At 41.6% G+C, this 20,744-nt stretch overlaps 1 protein-coding gene across 1 annotated transcript in view; it reads right to left on the bottom strand.

Annotated features, from left to right (window-relative positions):
- Positions 1 to 12,946, bottom strand: part of Ptpn14 (protein tyrosine phosphatase, non-receptor type 14) — a 94,609-nt gene extending 81,663 nt beyond the window's left edge. The window contains exons 1-2 of the mRNA XM_013014964.1: positions 12,614 to 12,946; positions 623 to 792 (exon numbers count right to left, since the gene is read on the bottom strand). Of these exons, the coding sequence (XP_012870418.1) occupies positions 623 to 792; positions 12,614 to 12,787 (344 nt within the window). The 5' untranslated portion in view covers positions 12,788 to 12,946. The remainder of the gene's footprint in view (positions 1 to 622; positions 793 to 12,613) is intronic.
- Between the last annotated feature and the right edge of the window lie 7,798 nt (positions 12,947 to 20,744).

The following is a 20,744-nucleotide window of genomic DNA, read 5'->3' on the forward strand; positions in this document are numbered from 1 at the left end:
AATATGTAAAAGTCTCAACTGTACCCTACCCTTATTCCAGAAACTGAAAATCTTTAAAAAATCAACACAATGAGCAACTATATGTTACTATATGTTCTTCTAAAGCATGTTTCTTACCTAGCTTCCCAAGAACTCTGAAGATCAAGGTCAGAGAAAAAGGTGGGTTTATGTGATTTCCTCTCCTACTAAAAATATCCATTTTGTGAAGAAGCTTCCCAGGTATTCTCATGGCATATGCCTACTGGCCCTTGGCTTGGGTGATTAACTTTTATTAAGTCACTAGCACACCCATTTTACTCACCATTCTCCAATAACACTTCTATGATGTCAGACACAAAATTCTACCTGGCTCAGGGTCACAACTGCCTTACCAATGTGACACAAAATCTACAGATTAGATCTATAGATTCAAACAAAATTCTACAGCCCCAAAGCAACCACCAAACAATCACTAACTCCTCCACCATTTCTGCCAGTAAATACACATAGTACATACACATATAGAGAGAAAGAAAGAGAAAGAGGTAATATACAGCCAGCTCATCTGCTTCTTTAGAAGCTTCACAGTTAGTCCCCACCCTTAAAGGGAACTTAGAGGGAGGGAGGGAGAGAATATTCCTACCTTGTGGCCTCTTGCTGAAGCCATGACACATTTGGCACATAAAACATGACTCCAAAGAAAAGCAGAGGCTCATTAGCAAATTTGTCCAGATGTTTCTTCAGTGGTTTCTCCAACTCCACCCATCTTGCTTGCTGGCTCTTGCTGAGAAACCAAAGGCCGAAGTAGTGGGTCTAGATAAAAGGATAAAATCACCATCAGTTTGCGCTTACCACAAGCATCCCAAGACCACACAGCAAGCCAGGCTCCAGACCCTATGTCATTATCCATAGTTCTTCAGACTATACACCAGGAGCCAGCTTCTACTTTCTAGATCTGGGTTCAAATGAAAAGAAATTATATCATCAGTGCAATATAGTATTGTACAGAGAGCATCCAGATGCAGTTATTACCCAGTGTTGCTATTTGCACAAGTGTTTGATAAGGAGGTTCATGCAGGGTGGAGAGAACTGCAGACATTTTCTTCTAAGTTCTGAAGGCTATGTGCTTTCTCAATGCCTCATGATTTCAAATAGAGCAAACTGTTAGCAAAGGCTAACACAGCTCCCACACCTGCTACAGAAGAATTTACTACCCGATTCTGAAGATAAGACCTTCTGCCAATTTTGCTATAGTATGCACTATAGCAGGGGGGAAAGCATATAATACCAGATTTTAACAACAACAAAAAAGTATGCATTGTTTTCAAGCTTTAATGAAGGACTTCAAAAGCAATGGCCCGTATCACTTTATTATACATGAACCTCTTGCCATACCTAGCTTTGAGAAAGTAAGGCTCTCTCTCCCCAGCTACCCCGCAAGCCCCCAGTGGCTATTCTTGGCAGATCATGGCAGGAATTTGATAGATAAAAGCAAGGTTGTCACCCTTAAACTTGAAGCTGCAACCAGCTTAGTCCTGAAGAACATGTGAAATGATTAAAACAGGTACTATCATGCACCCAATCTTGTCTTCATATTAATTTGCACTAGAATTTCAGGATTAGCACAATAATCGCACCCCCCCAAAAAAAAATAGATCAGTGCTTTTGAAGATTTTTTAAAATATTTCAATTACAGCCTAGGATGGTTTACAGCACACCTGGAAATCTGCCTTCAAAAGAATGTTTTCATTACACAGTTTGATTTCCAAAGGTGTTCTTATGTTGACATTCCCACTCCCACTGGCTGCCCCCTTCCGTACCACAGCTCATTCCCTGCCACTACCCCACTGAAATTTCTAATGAAGCTTTGGCTCTGGCTTTTATAGCAAACCAGGTGTGCCCTTGTCTACAGAAAGCTGTAGCCTCCGTGGCTTAAAAGGATCTTTTCTTTCTTTCTTCTTTCTTTTTGTAATGGGTTTCCTTTCTTCCATGATCTTGTAAAGGGCAGGTTCACAGCAGAAATCCATACATTACTCAAGCTACAAAATGCCAACAAACAAGAGCCCAGATGATAATTTCATCCACACAGACGAACTGAGTGAATTCCGACTCTTACTGTTCATCTCCTAAGCTCCAGTGAGACCGTGAGTTACCCCAATGGGAGTGAAAACATAGAAGAAAAGAAATGTGCTGAAGAGAAAGCAAACACTCTGAAGAAAGTTTATCTCCCAGAATTTGCACTAACATATCTAGGAGCCCACCACTTGACAGCTTTCTCACCTGCAAAATAAGAACGATGGAAATTCTCACCTGCAGGCTGGAATGATTAGAAACTGCCCCCTCTCTCATGTGCTAGCAAAAAGTAAATACCTTTTAAATAATGCTTTTTGTGGTAGCAACTGCTAGGTTGCTACTACTTCTGTTCACATCATCATCATCATCATCATCATCAATCATCATCACTAGTAAATGTAGGCAGGCCAAACTGCATTGGTTTTTCTCACCTGTATTATTAATAGCCCTATTGCCAAAATTTGTATCTGCAAATCAAAGACTTGTGTTAAAGGCTTGGTCTTCAGCTTCACACTACTGAGAGGTGGTGGGATCTTTAAGAGGTGAAGCCTAATGGAAGGTCTTTAGGTATTGGAGGGGGATTTTGTAAAGCCTTCAGTTCTTTTATCAACTCTGTGGCTTTCTGACCACGAGGTGCATGGTTTTATTCTTGCATACACTCCTACCATCACACACTACCTGGCCACAGGCCCAAAGCCACAGGACCAAGTGACTGCAGACTGAAACCAAACCAAAATAATACTTTTTCTTTTACAAACTGGTTATCTCAGGTATGTATTATAGTGATGGAAAGCTGATTAAATCACCCATAAATCACAGAATCAGCAAACAAACTTGATCTAGAAACAAATTTAAAACAATGTCTTGCTCTTTACAAACTGTTGACCTCAGATATATATTATAGCAATGGAATGTTGACTAATTCATCTATCAACCATAGAATTAGAAAACAGAGGTTATCTAAAAACAGTTTTAAATGAAAGACAGGCAAAAGCAGAAGTCAGATCACCTACAAGGTATAAGAGAAAATTAACACAAAACAATGACTCCCTAAGTGAACACTAAATTTATGACCTGTCTGATGCTATCCTCAGGTGTATGATACAGGCTTAGTGTTAACCTCAAAATGAAATAACCTGGGTTATTTCACTCAGCCAACTTGCCCGAAAAGGGTTGAAAGCCATTCTATAGTATGCATAGTTCTCCTTATGGAATTCCTTTATGGAAGACAGAGCCATATAAAGGTCTCAATGCACACTTTGAATGACTAGAAATGATTGCATATAATAAATGAAGTAATATTCATAAACTGAAACTTGCTATGTAATTATTATAGTTGGAAAAGAGCCTGTTTATAAGCATACATGGGGAGCACAAGGAAGCACAAGCTTCACAACTGTTTAACAGACTAATCAGAACCCTAGAGACGGGTTTCACTAAAAGTAGTTCTGTCACTTGGGGGGGAGATTTTTGTGATCTCTACTTCATTCTAACTACAATATTCATTCAAATTTGCAACATCAATATTTATAAAGAGGCCACAGTAACCACACTAACATTTTTGACAATGAATTTTTGGGAAACTAACAAACATTTTTATTGCTCCTAGGTTTTAAAGACTTCTTTTCAATTCCCTTTTATTCATTTTCACTTCTCTAGAGCATTTAACCAGACCTGACCTCCTGGGAGGAAAAAAAAAAAGCCCAGTGAAAGAATATCCCATAGAGTACATACGCCTGAGCACATACTTACATGTGCACATGCAGATAGAGGGTAATGAGGCACAAGAGAGAACTCAGAGTAGGGCAATAACCTTGAGCCATAATTGATATTCTAGAATTCTAAAAAGAAAAGCAAACTACTTCTAATGGAAAACCTTAACTCATGGTATCAGACTTGCCATATAATTTCAGCCAATGAAACAGTTATGTAACTCCTCCAGAAATGGGGTTTCCAGTTGCAGGATAGGATTAGGGGAGGCAGGTTATCAATTAGCAGCCATTTCTATGTCCTACTCATGGCCAGAAAATGCCAAATCTAGTTACCTAGTCATGAAAGCCCACCTTGAAGATTCCCAAGCTCACAGTAGTGCTTGAAGCTATCCTCAAAACAAATTTCACCACCTCAAATCCACGAATCTTCTTCTATTCTGCCATATCTATTTAGTGCCTCACTGGACAGAGAATCAGAGCTATGGGCACCAAACAAGTTTCTGTGTGCTATCCAAGGGGCTATTAATCTCATCCACCCCAGCTGATCACACGAGATCAATCAGTACAGGTAACATGCCAATTTAAACTCTAACTTGGATTTGTTATCTGAGTTTTACGACAAAACGCAGCTGTGTGATTGCAGAAACCATGGCAGATGGTGCCAAACAGAAATAACTTCATCCATGACCAAAGTTCAAGTTCACTGTATTTGCCTAAAATGCCTGATTATGTCCGATATACCCAAAGTAAACATCGTCATGATACCTCTGGGCAAGTATAAAGCCCTTTGCTTCCTTTGTTTTTATTTTTCTTCTTCTGTCTAGTTTTTGGACACAGGTCTTGCTGCCATGAGTTCTGAAACGATTTTAAAAAAATATGGTGATACCATCTTCCGGGAAGCGGAACTATATTTCTGAACCAACAACAAAAAGTGCTTTATAATGATATAATGGAGGGAACACCACACTAAGATTGAGATTTTTTTTTCATGCAAGTCATTTCCTGGATTATTTGGTTTGGAGTTTTGCAATTTAGCAGAGGAAGCATCAACAGATGAAGGCACTAACATGTTCACAGCATCTTCAGTGGCACCAGGATGTGTCACTACCTCAGTTGTTAAAAGTGTCCCATCTTCCAGTGGGAAGACTATTGAGAGCAAGGGCCTATAAACATAGTCTGGGGTTGACAGGGCAATCTCTATACATTCTGCTTCATTTTGCCATGAAGAGAAAACTGCTCTTCAGAAAACGTCTAGTAAGATTAGTAGGAAGTGTGGCTGGTTGTTGTTGGGGAACAAATCCAGGGTTGAGCACGCTAGGTAAGCCTTGTGCCACTAAGCTACATGGCCAGCCCCAAAGTTGGTTCCTTACCCTCAACCCTGCCTACCCCTCGTAGTTTCTAGACTCAAACCCAGGGACCTGTGCGTGGTACGTAAGTGCTTCACCACTGAGCTACATTTCCTGCCCTTCATTATTTATTTATAAAGACATCACTTAATTCTTCACATTAAATATTGATAAAGTTGTGTGTGTGCATGCTTGCGTGTGTTGCGGGAGTGGGGGGGACAGGTGGAGGTGTTGGTAGGGAGGGCTTAACCTCAGGAACTTTCCCTCAGCATTTTCACTGAAGGTTGACAATTGACCATTTGAGCCACAGCTCTATTTCGAGCTTTTTGGTGGATAACTGGTGATAAAAGCCCAGATTGGCTTCAAACCTCGATCCTCAAAGCTCAGCCTCCTGAGTAGCTAAGATTATAGGCACAAGCTACTGGCATCCACAGAAAGGGATTTTTTAAGGCTTTTGTTTTTCCAGTTTGAGAGCCATAACACGGCCTTAATGCTCTTTGAAAGGGTTATAGATGATCTCAGCAATTACAAGGGAATAAACCCTTGATCTTAATGCAAACATATTTAAGAGCTAATCATCCAAAAGTTTGAAAGAGCTTACATTGAGCATTAACAGCCTGCCTGCTTAGCTAGTTAAAAAATGAGAGTTGATATGCTTCCACATAAAATACAGAAGGGTTAAATATAAACACTAGAGTTTCACTGGGGCATGAAAAAATACTTTAAAAGGTGACCACACGCCAGCTCTGTAATAGTACATGCCATTACATTCCAGCAGCTGTGGAAAGCAGGTCAGTGTACATCATTATAACTGTAAAGTCCAACTTATCTGCTACCTACCTCTACCCTGGATAGGTTTTCTATAACTGATACATCTCTAATTAACAAAAGTACTGTCTTCCTTTTTCTAGCCACCATCTTAATGAAAATACAGAATGGGAGGCAGCATAGTAACCCAGACACAAGAGGCCAGGGTCCTTCCCACTCCTGAGGTGTGGGACTCCCTCAGAAGAGCACAATGATGAAGATTTGCAAGAAGACTGGAGAAGGTATTTCACCTGCAAATCCCTATTTTTAAAGACATGGGTACCAATTTTCATTATAAGGCTGGCATTAAGCTAGTAACAATTTTACACTGTCATCTTCATATATAAACACCAGAAATCTCCCCTACCATAGCAGAATACTTTAAAAGGCTTAATTAGGGCTGATCAACAGCTATGTTTGAAAAGGTAGAAAAGAACGAAACAAATTTTAATAAATTTACTTTAAATGCTACATCCAAAATATTACCATTGGAAGCTATAATCACTATCCAAGAAATTATTCGAATGTTTACTTTTCCATTTCAAACTAAGTCTTCAAAGTGATTTACACTCACCACATATCAAACTAACCAACAACCTAAGTCCTCAAGGGTTATTACACACTGGACAGTGTAATTTTTTATTACTCTTCAAGGAATTGAAAGATGTTGCTCTTCTTCACTCAGTATCAGGTGGCAGTTTCTACTTATTGAAGCTATCTGAGAATGGAACAAGCAGACTTAGAAAAGGGTAAGAACTCAGTCCCTGGGAGTTTTTCTGACAGAGGATAGGGAGTCTTTACGGTGTCCGGAAAAGATGGCCACAGCCAACACTCCTGTATGCCAGGCACCGTGCTACTGTGCCAACTTCACACAACTCTGTGACTCCCCCGATGACTCACAGAGAGCCCCTGTGTCACTCTTTCCATTTTATAGAGCAAAAAAAAATATGGAGGCACAGGGTAATTAACTATGGAAAATTTCATAGCTACAAAATGTTAGAGCCAAGCTCTACCATTACTCCAAGTTCACATGGCTACCCTCCACTATCTCTTTTCTTAGACATGGGGAGGGTGGTGGGTGAGAAGTGAAACCAAGCTCATGTTTCTGTTTTCTAGAGTGTTTAAATCTCAGAAGATACTGCCCTGACAGTTGACGGCCCCACTGGCAGCCCATCTAAGTCTCCCCTGTTCTACTCCGTACCAGTGGTTACACCAAGCCCCTGCTGGTAAAATTCACTTTGTGCAAACAGTGTCATCTCCGTACATGTTCTAAAGGGACTTCTCACAAACACAGCTATATCCTGCATAAAAGTGCAATAAGCATGCAGGCATCCTTTGTAGTTCGTTCAAGGAGTTCCTCAGAGACTGCATCTACATAGATGTTCAAGGCCCGTATACAAAATGGCATGGTTCATATACAATCCACATGGCCTCTGGTATAGCCTAAGTCATCCTTAGATCACCTGTAATACTTAATACAACGTAAGTAGCTGCTAGCCTGTATTCAGGACAGATCCAATTTCTTCTGAATATTTTCTATCCACAACTGAATTCACAGAAGAGCACCCCAGGGATACAGAGGGCCCACAACACTTACTTTTAAATATGTGAATTGGTTTGAAGACAACATTGCAACTACTTCTTTCTTAAGTGTCAGTGATTTGAAAACTAAAGTGGAGGCTCAGATATAGTCTCCCCTCTATAAACACAACAGTCCTGTTTTATATATGCACACCAAAGTTCCTCCTAACGCTCCATATGGAGGAAGGAAAAGCTTCACACCCATGAATCCAGAGTATGTTGAAACTATATTGCCAGGATTCTGGGTTCTAGAGTCCCCGTATCTCTTAAATCCCTTCCATAATAGGGTTTCCAGCCAGAAACACATACCTAATTTTTTTCTGACCTTTAAACAATTGGGGGGGAAAGTTTTCCCTAACAAGTTACGTTTATTACCTCTTGCCAGGATTTTTTTGTTTTGCCCTCCTATTCCTCTGATCCCTCCCTTCCTCCCCATTCTATTCTACTGTTGGGTTCTGTCCCTGAGATGCAAAAGAGATTGTGCCAAGTTCTTTCCCTGGAGTTCCTTCATAAGCAGTCTTTTATTCCCCCAGCAAATGCACAAATGTCTACTACAAGTCTAAGATAACTGTGAGACTCCCCCCCCTCACACACACACACACACACACACACACACACACATACACACACGTTTGGTGCTGTAGTACCTAAGGATCAAATCCTGGGCCTCAGACATGCTAGTCAAATGCCATACCACTCAGATACAAACCTAGTCCTAAACTTTTCTCCCCGCCCTCTTTTTAGCTATAAAATGTAGGAGAGTAGTTCCCAAAGCATCTGACTATGACCCTTTTCTCCCCCTGCACAACACTGGTTCAAACCAGCCCCACAGCTTGCCAGTAGAGGACTGTGGTAGGGAATCACCCTCATCTCTCCATCTACATGCACAGACTTGTTATGAGAATTACACGAGCTGGTATATGGAAGCTCTGCTTGACCCAGTAGATGAGATATCAAAAGGGCACAAATGACAAAGCCGTGCACCAGTGGCTCACATCTGAATCCTAGATACTCAGAAAGCTAAGATCAGGATGATCATGGTTCAAGGCTGACCCAGGAGAAAAAGTTCATGAGAACTCCACCTCAACAGTACCTGGGCACAGTGATACATGCGGATCATCCTAGCTGTAGGGGTAGGCTGCCAGGCCAGCCTGGGCAAAACAGAAAGACTTGCAGACCTCCCCCTCAACAGGAAAAGCTAGCTATGGAAAAGGGAGGCAAGAAAGACTACCTCAAAAATAACAAGAATAAAAAGGGCTGGGGACCAGGCTCAAGTGGTAGAGTATCTACCTAGCAAGCACAAAATCCCTAAATTCAAACCCTAGTACTTCTCCCCCACCACCACCAAAGAAGGTAACAATTACTTAATTATTCTTTGTGACAGATTTCAGACTATAGTTAAAACTTGTGTACCTCAACCTATTGCCCTTCCCTGCTACTACCATTCCACGTGTACAAACAGATCAGAGCAGCCAAAACTACCCTTCTCTGAAAATACCATGTTCTTTCCTGCTTTTAGGCCTGACCTGTCTCCTCTGCTTTGTTTCTTGGTTGTCTTTTTCTCTAAATCCCAGGCATCTTGTTTCACACAGACTTGACTATATTTGCTGCCTATAGGATCCAGACTGGGCCCGGGTGGATGCCATGAAATTCACCTAACCTGTGAAATACACAGTTCATCAGTGTACTGAAAACAAATGGAGCCCTTATATGTCCACCACACAGACCATAGAATATCTGTCCATCCCACAGAATGCACAGCTCCAAAAATGACCCCAATGGAAGCTACGGGCAGAAAAATAGCTTATAATGACAAGAAATCACTGGTGGGAGAGGCTGGCTGACAACAGGGGAAACTATTCATGGGAACTCTCCATATCTGTGTCCCAATTTTTTGGTGAACCTAAAATTGCACTAAAATTCAAGTCTTTAAAACATAAAGCCTGATATAAACTAATGAAATTAAATGGCAAATTAATTCATGTGGCTCATAAATTAAACTTTAAAATTTAAGCAGACAATACATCTCTGCTTAATACAAACTTGGGACTCTGTATTCTAGGCAAGTGGTCTCCATTGAGTTATACTCCCCCAGCTTTTTATCTAAACTTTTTGGGGTTTTTTTGGTTGGTCATGGGGCTTCAACTCTGGGCTTGGGCGCTGTCCTTGTGCTCTTCAGCTCAAAGCAAGCACTCTACCGCTTGAGCCACAGCACCACTTCCAGTTTTCTGGTAGTTAATTAGAGATAAGAGCCTCATGGACTTTCCTGCCTGGGCTGGCTTCTAATCACGATTCTCAGATCCCAGCCTCCTGAGTAGCTAGTATTACAGGCATGAGAAACCAGCACCCAGATACCTAAACTATTTCTAATGGCAAAACCAAATATCACCATCATCTGATTTCCAAGCCTTTGAAGGACAACGCATCCTGGTATATTGTAGACTGAGTTCCCCTTCTCCTCTGAGGCACCATCACTTCTATTTAGAAATGACCTAAACATAAGATCAAAGTGTAAGGAACACAGTCTTGTTCATCCCCAATGTCCCTTCTGCTCTTGAGTAGAGACAGATGTTTGCTTGGGGTGGGTGTGTATGTACAAAGCATTAGCTTGCTTTATCTTACCCTTTCATTCAGGATGGACTTCTAAAAGGTCATACTTTCAATGTATCTGGCCCTAAAATGAAAGCCTAAACTATAAAGAGACAGAGGCTTGCTCTGCTGCATGGATGTTCTCATTCAGAACATGCAAATGGCCAGCATTCAGTACAAAGGCCACCTGAGCACTAGAACATAAGTCACCTGACAAGACACATGAGATAGGAGAATGTGACTGCTCTGCTTTATCCTTGGTGACACTGTCCTTGTGGAATAATCTGGAACGGCCGTTGGTGCCTCACTGAAACAATCAGTCAGCTGCAGCGAGTAATTACTGCCATATTCATGCCAGACACTTCTCACCTTTCACCAAGGCCAAGACTACAAAGCTGGTGCTTAGAGCTAGTTAACCACAGTGCTAAACTATTCCCCAATGCCTAGGAATAATCATTTATCTCATATGAGTGACCAGAAGTAAGAACACTGTATACATTAAGTTGTCTTAATTTTAATTTTTTTTAAGAATTTAGATGAGCCAAAAAAATTTTTTTAAAAAGAATTTAGATGAGTCTACTGCACAATCGATCTACAGAATTAGAGTTCTTCCCTTATGCCCATGCATGTAGGAGTATATATCCTAATGAGCTCTCAATAAAGAAGGCAGGCAGCTACGAGTAAGCAAGATCAGAGTATTTCACCTGTCTATTCTATTGTGTCAGCTCCCAGACTATACATATCTGCTCTCTAGGACAGGTTCCCACATAGGAAACTAAAGAACAGCTCATTTACTGAAACCAGAGCGCAAAAACAAAAATCAGCAGGTGAAAGTGTTCAAGTAGAAGTCTCCCAGAAAACATCAGTCAGCTACGGAGAATGCTAAGGGAAAGGAAGATGCTTCATAACAAAAGATCTTCATTTTAAAAGCTCTCTCCAGCTGGGCCTGGAGACCTGTAATCTTACTTAGATGGTGGCAATCAGGAGATCAGTTCCAAGCCAGAGCATGCAAAAGTAAGTGGCTTATGTCTATAATCCTAACTACTTAGGAGCTGAAATCTAAAGATCACGGTTCAAAACTAGCTTGGGAGGAAAGTGCATGCATTGTGTGTGTGTGTGTGTGTGTGTATGTGTGTGTGTGTAATTGTAAAGATACTGACTGTACAGCGAAGTTACAGTTACATGAGCAGAGTATTGAGTCCATTTCCTATCCAACATTATTACTAACCCTTTTGTTTTCCCCTACCATCCCTTTCCTCCCCAGCTCCCCAACTCTGGATATAGGATGACCCATTGTAACAACAAGATGTACACAACACTATGTTGAAAACAACCTTCATAACTTTGGGGGAGGGGGAGAAGTTATATTAGACTCATCTCCAAGTGCCCACCAAAAAGCCAGAAGTGGAGCTGTAGCTCAGGTGGTAGGATGCCGCTAGTCTTGAGCACAAAAGCTCAGAGACAGTACTCAAGCCCTGAGTTCAAGCCTCAGGACCACCAAAAAAAAAATGTTTCATAGGCTTCATTTCAATTGAAGGCTGGTGGGAGGGAAGCGGAGTAGAAGAGTACATGCATGCCTTTTACCCCAACTACTGAGGAAACACAATGGCTAGGTGCAGTGACGTGCACTTGTCATTCCCCGGGTTACCAGAAATCTCAACTAGGAGGATCATGTCTCAGGTGAACCTAGGTTTAAACCCAGGTTTACTTTCCTATCTGGAAAAAATATCCACTATAAAACAAGGTTGGAGTCATGGCTCCAGTAGTAGAGCCCACCTACTTCCAAAGGAGAAGGGGAGGGGAGGGGAGGGGAGGGCAGGGCAGGGGAGGAGAGGGGAGGGCAGGGAAGGGAAGGGAAGGAAGAAAGATCAACAAAAGCTCTCCCCCAAACTCTGACTGGTAATGCTCACTTTAAATGCTTTTTCTCTTCTCCTTTTTAATTTTTTTTGAAGAGGAAAATAGAAACAAACAAAAAGCAGCTGCACCCATCCTGGATGTGGGCGTTTTCTCCTTGAGATACAGCCCTAATGCCAAAATGCCAGCTGCCCACTCAATTCTTGTCAAGAGAGAGAATGATTCTGGGGTGCAGAGTCTCACTTTCATCTCTCCCTAAACCTCCCTGCTGCAGGAAGCAAAAGGGAACCCAGCACCCAGGGTGGGGATGTGGGCAACTTCTAGGTAATATCTTCTAGGTAACGTCTCAAAGGGGGCTGGGGATGTGGCTTAGTGGTAGAGTGCTTGTCAAGTGTGCATGAAACCCTGGGTTCAATTCCCCAGTTCCACAGAAAAAGCTGGAAGTGGGCACTGTGGCTCACGTGGTAGAATGCTAGCCTTGGGCACAGAGAGGCTCAGGGACAGTGCCCAGGCCCTGAGTTTAAGCCCCAGGACCAACTCCCCCCCCAAAAAAAAATCACACCAAAAATAAAACTACAGCAGGACCAAAACACCAACGGCTGCTTCCTTTGGGGTGTTCTTTCCAATTCCCAACCCCCATACTCAGGCAGGTGCACTTGTGCTATCGCTTACCTCGCGTAGCTCCAACCTCTGGGCCACCGCCTCCAGGCACTCTTGCCCTGTACTCTCCACCGACAGTGTGCACTCAATAACATTGCTGTCCAACAGGCGGATCCGGGTGACAAAGCAGTTCTTGCTCAGGACATTGTAGCGCCGGGTCCGGCGGAGCTTCAGGCCGAAAGGCATGGCTCTGTGCCTGGGACACCACCCTCTTATCCTGGCAGCCACGCCCCTGAGATGGCTTTAGCAGCTGGGTGACCCGGCAGTCACACTACCACCTGTGCTCCTGCAGGTAGTGGAGACAAAGGTGTCCATGCCCGATGTGGCTCTTTGGAAGTTACCTGCAAGACAAAGGGAACACTCTTGAAAGCAGAACAGAAGGGAAACTGCTGCTGATGGGTGTACACATGACACACACGCACACTGAATGCACATGTGCATACACACACATGCACACAGACACATCCTGGCAGGGGTATACAACAACAACAACAAAAAGCAGACTCCTGTGTCTGTGAGCTCTGTAGTTCCTGAGTGCCTTGAGGAGGCCATGTACTTTATAAGGGTAATGACAAAAGCCATTTTACCATACCAGAAGCACAGCAAGATTCATGAGCTAACTCACCCACCATGCTCCAAGAAGCATGGCAAAGCCAATACGCAATCTAATGCCCAGGCAACCTCAATCATGTGTCCTTTTCATAGTCCAACACTGTCTCTGCTCAAGAAAACACTAGTATGGAATAACTGAGTATGGTTTTTTTTTTAACTTCTAGGAATAATTTCTCATTTTAAGTGAATGAAGGCACTAATTTGATAGATAAGTGAGGTGCCTCAAGAATTTAAAATTTAATCTCATTCCTCTTCACTTCTATATTTTTACTCACATTATTAGCTTTGATTTTGTATTTTACAAAATCATTTAACTTCTTAAATGATTTTAAATGGTAGAAATATATATATTTAATATAGTCAGCTACTTCCCATGAGCAACTTTGCACTATTTAAAATAATTTAAAACATATGGGAATTTTTTGGATGTTGAAGACAGAACCTAGGAAGTTGAACACATAAAGTATTATGCTCTACCACTGAGCTAAACTTCCAAACCTCTAAAATACAATGCTTCAATTCACTTTTTAAAAGATCAAAAAATGTGTTCTCAGAAAATAGTTAAATGGTACAGAGCCACTCCCACAGACATTTTTGTTCCTTTGCCAAAACGCTTCATGCAAAAAAACCCCATCACCAAATTGCAGAAAATTAACTTAGTAAGAAACGACAAGATTTACCAGCATCCTATGAAAACTATTAGCACAGACAAAGAAACCAAGCATAAAATAGGCCACCAAAGTAGCTTTAACCAGTTTACCTTGAGACAATAATGCTGTGGCTAGGAGGCTCAGGAAACTTGTCTTTCAACGAAGCCAGAAATACCAGAAAGCTTTTCATTCTCCGTTGAGCTCAAAGGACCATGTCTTGCTCACCTCACTGGTCAACTAGATTCCTCCCTAACTCAAGCAGATCTACATAGGGTGAAAGACACCCTCTATTTACCCACCAATTAACTCAGCACTATGCCTGAGCTTTGAGACACATGGATGGACAAGCAGGAATAACAACTATTTGCAGGAATTCCTCTGTTAATAAATAAGATGGCTTTGATATTTATAAACCACACCCTGCCAGAACCCCAAGCCTTGCAGAGGTTGTCAGGGTATATAACCCTACAACACAGCAAAACACACTCCCAGACTCCCACAGCAGGTCTTTGATACTTGCCCTGGGCACATTCCTTAACATGACAGGTATATGCTTTATGATGGCTTAAAATACATACGCTAGAAACTCTGGCTTGGTAAAAATACATTAGCACTTCTAAATCACTTTATGTTGGCAGTGTATCATGTTTACCTTCAACATAGGCCAACCTGATCTCTTGATAGGCACAGAAAAGGGGGAAGGCAGGAGGAAGATGGAAGTCAAATACTTAAGTCTTCATTTATTGCTGATGAATTTCCCCCTCAACTTTTTAAAGCCTGAGACCAAGATTCAATGCCTATACTAGCCAAGGAGCCGCAAACTGAGAAAAATATTTGTTTTGTGGGCAATGATCCACAATTCTAATCCTGAGCCAGATACTTTACATTTGGGTGTGTCTCACCTTAAACACCTATGAAAAAATGTGGCTGGCTGGTTTGGCAAGCGTTTATCCTAGCCAAAACAATCTCCACTGCATATTCTACGGTATGACATTCACTCTGCAGAGTTACGAAAACTCAAAGTTCACCCCACCACCATGTGCGCAGCGGTTTTTATAATCCAGAAAATGCACAAAGAGGACAATGTAAGTTTAATAAAATGATCATCCCAGGGCCATTTGGTGATATTAAATATAACGCTAACTTTTATGTTTCACCTATTTCCAAACCACTGGAATGTCTTACAAATGCCTTACGGTATTATTTTATACTTGAGGATTATTTTGTAGGAGATAACCCACTGAAAATAGTACAAGAAGAACCATGTCTTTTATTTTAACAGCTAAGAGGAAAATCTGGCCATATAGCTCCTAGAAAATAAATACTTTCTGTTTTTAAAAAACATCTGCTGCCTCTGTTCATGCACTCCTCCAAAGCTTTTCCTAACACAGGGAAGCTTCTCTTGAATGTTTCCTGTCATTTGTACCGATTTCACTATACTAATCATACTAGCACACTTTGACTCTATACTCCTCCAGAGCTGGATATACATTTTCCCATCTCTAATACATACATCATCTTCCCTGATGAAAATCCAATGACATCTTCTCCCACAACTGGTATAGCCAGGGAGCTGTGCTTCTGAAAACTATTTTCAGGTCCTGGCTTGAGTCAACTTTTACCTTTAGGAAAGTACTATACCTAAATTACCTGAGGTAAGCAATCTGTATGACACTCGTCTATAATGACAGGGTTTGAGAGCTATTGGTCCTTCTCAGTGTTAACATTTTAATAGTCAATGAATTACCTACTATCTGTGGGTAATTCCTTGAATACTCCATGGCACACATGCCCCATTCTGCCTGTGATTTATCCACACAGGCATGTGGTCCTGCTTCAAGCATAACTCTGCTCCCAGGGAGTAAAATATCCTACATACAGTGGACTTGGTGTGAAATCCACTCCCCTTAGTTCCTTTCTATTCCACAGCCTCATACCTGGCTCTTACTGCCTTTTCCCAAGTGGCTCTCTGTTCTCCCTCACATCTGCTTTATCAGTCACATGAGCATTATAGATCTGGAACTAAATACCAAAGCAAATGCTCAGAGAAACGTCTCCTATTTAGACACTACATTTTCCTGATGAACATTTCCAAAGACAAAATTTGCCAGGTGCCAATGACCTTCACACCTGTAATCCTTAGCTACTCAGGTGGCTGAGATCTAAGCATGGCTATTTGAAGCCACACCAGACAGAAAAAGCCAAGAGATTTATCTCCTACTGACCAGCTTAAAAAAAAAAAAAAAGCAGGAAGTGGAGGTGTGGCTCAAGTGGCAGTATTCTAGCCTTGAGCAGAAAAAGCCAAGCAAAAACAGAAGGCTTTGATTTCAAGCCCAGTAGCAGCATGAGCTTTCACTAACAGAGAGAGAGAGAGAGAGAGAGAGAGAGAGAGAGAGAGAGAGAGGAGACCTCATTCTAATGTACTTTTAAGGAAACTATAGATTTTAGGACTCATGACTTATCCATGTAAGTTCATCAGTTCTAATAAATGTACCACTCTGGGTGTGGCTGCTGATAGTAGAAAAGGCTACATGTGTGTGAAGTCCAAGAAGGTCCACAGAAATCCTCTGTGCCCTCTGCTCCCTTTTACTATGAAATTAAATCGGCTCTGAAACACAGTCTGTTAAAAAAATAAAAAATAAAGTCACTTAAGATATAATGATAAAACTATTAACTCACCCCTGATTTCTTCCAAGTCAAACAGTAATTTACTCTAATTCCAAAACCACCTGCTAATCTCCCCTTCCTCCAGCATCTTAGAAAGAAAAGCAGCATTGCTAAGAGTTAAAATGATATTAGCTCTTTGGTGACTAGTGTCATTTGGGATACAATGCAGTGAGGAAAGCTCATTTTCCTAAACCTTCTGAACTTCCAGGGCCTTTCTGTTGGTTTATAAAAAACTAGCAGGGCTTTGGGTATAGCACATCTCTAAATTACTTGCCTAAGCATTTCCAAGGCTCTGAGAAGGAAAGAGGGCAGAAGGAACAGGAGGAAAGGATTATCAATGGGATGCTAAGGAAGGATGCTGGTCTGACAAAAGGAAGAAGAGCTGGACCTGAGCTGAGCTGAGGGATCTGGTCTAGGAACCAAGATTTAAAAAAAAGAAAGCAGCAGACTCATATCTATCTATCTATCTATCTATCTATCTATCTATCTATCTATCTATCTATCTATCTATCTATCTATCTATGGACAGCTTCTTCCTCATCAATGGGTGTGAAGTAAAGGAAATGTGTTTCCCCTGACCACCAGCACCCAGTCTGTGTGGGCAAGTATCCGTCTGTCTGATTCTGGTAGCTATGCTCAAAGAACAGTGAATATAGTTGTGTCGAGGAACATCACTAACTTCCTAGGTGCTGTGCAGAGCCTTTTGAAAAGATGAGAAACAAACCCAAAGAAATACTCAAGTTTAGCGTGAAGGAGAACAGTCCCATGGGGATACTGGACCAGGTCAAAGCTGAACCACACATTTTCCAGCCCAAATACTGCCAGGTTATCCCCACTCCTCTGACACCAAAACTTAAGTGAGCCAATTCATCACACTAAATGTCCCTTTCAAGGAATTCTCCTGAGGAAGGTTCTAGCAACTTCCTTATTTTAGTCGATAATATGTACACACGGTCTAGTGTGGATAGCTGTGTTGTTGTGTTTTTCAGGAGAAAATCACTTGCAACTCACCTTTGGTCTTAAAATCTAAAAGCTGTCACTACAGCTTCCAGTGTGGCCACTCTTAAGACACTCACATGTATCTTAGCGCTTCAATTAGTGTCCTAAAGGGAAAGATCTATGTTGGATTCAGCTATATGTCCTCCTATAATCGTAGGACTTCAGTGATTCTTCAGATCATTATAGTAATGGGGAGACTTAGGAAAACGAATTTGGTGCCCTTAAAGGAAGATTCCAAGGTTGGGCGTGGTATTTTTTCAACCTGCAGTCCCCAGTTACACACAAGGTAGAGATAAGGGAACATGGTCCAAAGCCAGCTGAAAAACAAACTAAAAGCAAAAGGACTGGGGACATGGCTCAAGTAGTAGAGCTTTTAGCAAGAATAGGCCTTGAGTTTGAGTCTCAGTACTAAGGATTTCCCCTGTGAAGACTAGAGATAACAGTAAACATACTCAGCTTACTAGTACTTTGTGGGAAGGGAGAGACCAAAAAAAGAACTCAGATTGCCAAGAGAAAGGTCCCTCCACCCAAGTTTTCTTCTTCTAGTCCTTGCTGTGTGTTGTATGTTCCAATGGGGATTTGGGGTGTGAGTGTGGAGGTGAGAGAGAGAAAGGGGGAGGGGGGTGGGGTGGACGAGCGATTCATACATACATCCCATATAAATTCTTTGCAAAAACAAAAAATAAAAAAGTCCAATGGTACTACAGATGAAATGCAAGTATTTTAGTGTGTCCACAATAGTTAAAAGCAATTTGTCAGGGTATTTGCTGTGTAAACAGTGCACTTTAAAGGCAACAAGCTTCAGTGGGAGAGAATACAGAGAAGCTTCAAAGTCATTTCTAAAGCCCCTCTCCTGAGCAGTCCATCAGCTTCCTAAAAGCTCTATGATCTATCTAAGTTTCCATCTTTAGCTATAAGCTCTGGATTTCCCATATTCTGTGTTCTCATCTTTAATAATAAGCAATATCAACAAAAAAAAATCTTCAAAGCCCAAAATACAAAGACAGCTTTCTCATACTATGGAAAAGGTTACCTGACTGATCAAATAAATCTTTCAACAGGATAGGTAAGAAAAAGAGAGATCTTTCACTAATATCAACCAAATGGGGTTTAATCCTCCTGACTGAATTACCTGCCTGGTCTTTGGAAAACTGAAAGGCAGAAATTAAAAATCCAAATTCTAAACATGGTCAGAATGTTTCTTTCTTTGTATGTCCCATGCTATATTAGGTATATACTGGACTTTTTTCCTTGCTAAATCTAAGTACTGAAATCACCAAAAGAAGTCAGCTCCATTGTATTTACCAATACCTCTGGAACTTTTCCAGCATTCCATGTTATTACAACTCCCAAGCCAGCACACCTCACAGAACTATGCAACCTCAACCTGGGTGTGAGAAAGGAAAAATCTGATGCAATCACTTCACAGTGTGCAAACCTGCACAGGACACAGCTTAGCTTTCCTGGGTACTCTTGTCATTTTCTCCAGAACAGCTGAAAAATAGATGGGGTAGGAGGGAGAAGGCAGAAAGTGGCTCTGAAAATGGTTTCTGTGATGTCACCTTAAAAAGAGCAGAAAGGAAGTGATGTTTTGGTTTGAATTTGGAGTTCCCCCCCCATTAGAAACTAAGAATTAATTTCTCCAGTTGACTATTATTATTTGGCAGTACTTGTTTATATTTTAGGGGGTGTGTGTATATACGTGTGAGAGAGAGAGACAGACAGACAGACAGACAGACACCTGGGGTTTGAACTCAGGGCCTGAGTGCTGTCCTGGAGCTTTATCTGTTCAAGTCTAGCACTCTATCACATGAGCTTTTCTGATAGTTTAATGGAGATAAGAGCCTCACAGACTTTCCTGCTGAGACTGCCTTCAAACCACCTTCTTAGTGCTTAGCCTCTTAAGCAGCCAGGATTACAAGCATGAGCCATCAGAACCTGGCTCATATTGGGGTTTTGAATGTGCTTGTTTGGTTTGCTTTTCAGCTGGTACTCTACCACTTGAGCTTCACATCCAGCCTGCTTTTTTGCTGGTTATTTTGGAGATAGTCTCATGGGTTTTTCTGTCCCAGCTGATCTTGAACCATGATCCTCCAGATCTCAGCCTCCTGAGTTGTTAGGTTTTGGGTTTTGTTTTTTTTTTGAGAGTTTCACTATGTTGCCTCCAGCTCCTGTACTCTAATGTTCTGTCCCCCAAAGTAGCAGAGAATATCAACTTTAAAGCTACACAACACTCAAAGCATATGTACACAGCACGCCACTTTCAGCCAAATAAAGCCTTTTTGCAAGGTTTAAAACCCAAGTCTCAACTACGATTGCTAAAGAAAATGAGTCAGTGGCAACAATAGCTTTCAAAAGCAAATTTTACATGTTTCCCAATGTTTCTTTCCTACTGTCAATCACACTCAGAGGTGAGACAGAAATTTACTTATGACCATACCTTCCAACTCTCCTGTCCACTAGGTAAATGCTCTTTTAAATCTTTTCTTTGTGCTAAGAGGTACTGAGGCTTGAACTTAGGGCCTGGGCACTGCTCCACTTCCATCTTTTAATTGAAGGTAAGAGTTTCCCAGGCTTTCCTGCTTGGGCTGGCTTTGAACCACAATCCTCAGATTTCAGTCTCTTGAGGATCACGGGCATGAATGAGCCACCAGCACCTGGCTTCAAAGCTTTTACTTAGACACATCTGAAATGAGATGGTAGAGACTGCTGCGACATTTCTCCCCATTACAGTGATGGCTGTGGTGACACCACACAGCAACCTCTCCCTGTAGATGGAGCCACAGCAGCCTTTCAGCCCTCAGATAACACCAGCGTCATCCACTGTGGTCAGGAAACAGAAACTCAGCCTCACTTCACTTCCTCTCACTTAACACACAGTTCCCTGTGAATTCCTTGACCTGACCTCTGAGCCCTTAACTTATTTCAAGGAGGTTATTACACACCAACACACTGACAAGGGAAACAAATCGCAATAAAGGAGGTGACAGGTAAGTTAGAAAAATGAGCCCTCCTCACACTCAGCAACGTAGACAGCGGAGTCCAAAATCTGTTCTACATAACTCGGACCAATTCAATAATATCTACCATAATCTGGGTAAGGAGGCAGGAAATAAAATAATTACATTTTGAAATATGTCCCATCCACAATGGTCAACATAACAAATTGCTCTTGAGAGTCAAAGGCTCAATTAGTTGGAACCCACACTTCCCCA

The sequence above is a fragment of the Dipodomys ordii genome, unplaced genomic scaffold (genome assembly GCF_000151885.1).
Source record: "Dipodomys ordii isolate 6190 unplaced genomic scaffold, Dord_2.0 Scaffold26, whole genome shotgun sequence".
Lineage (NCBI taxonomy): Eukaryota > Metazoa > Chordata > Mammalia > Rodentia > Heteromyidae > Dipodomys > Dipodomys ordii.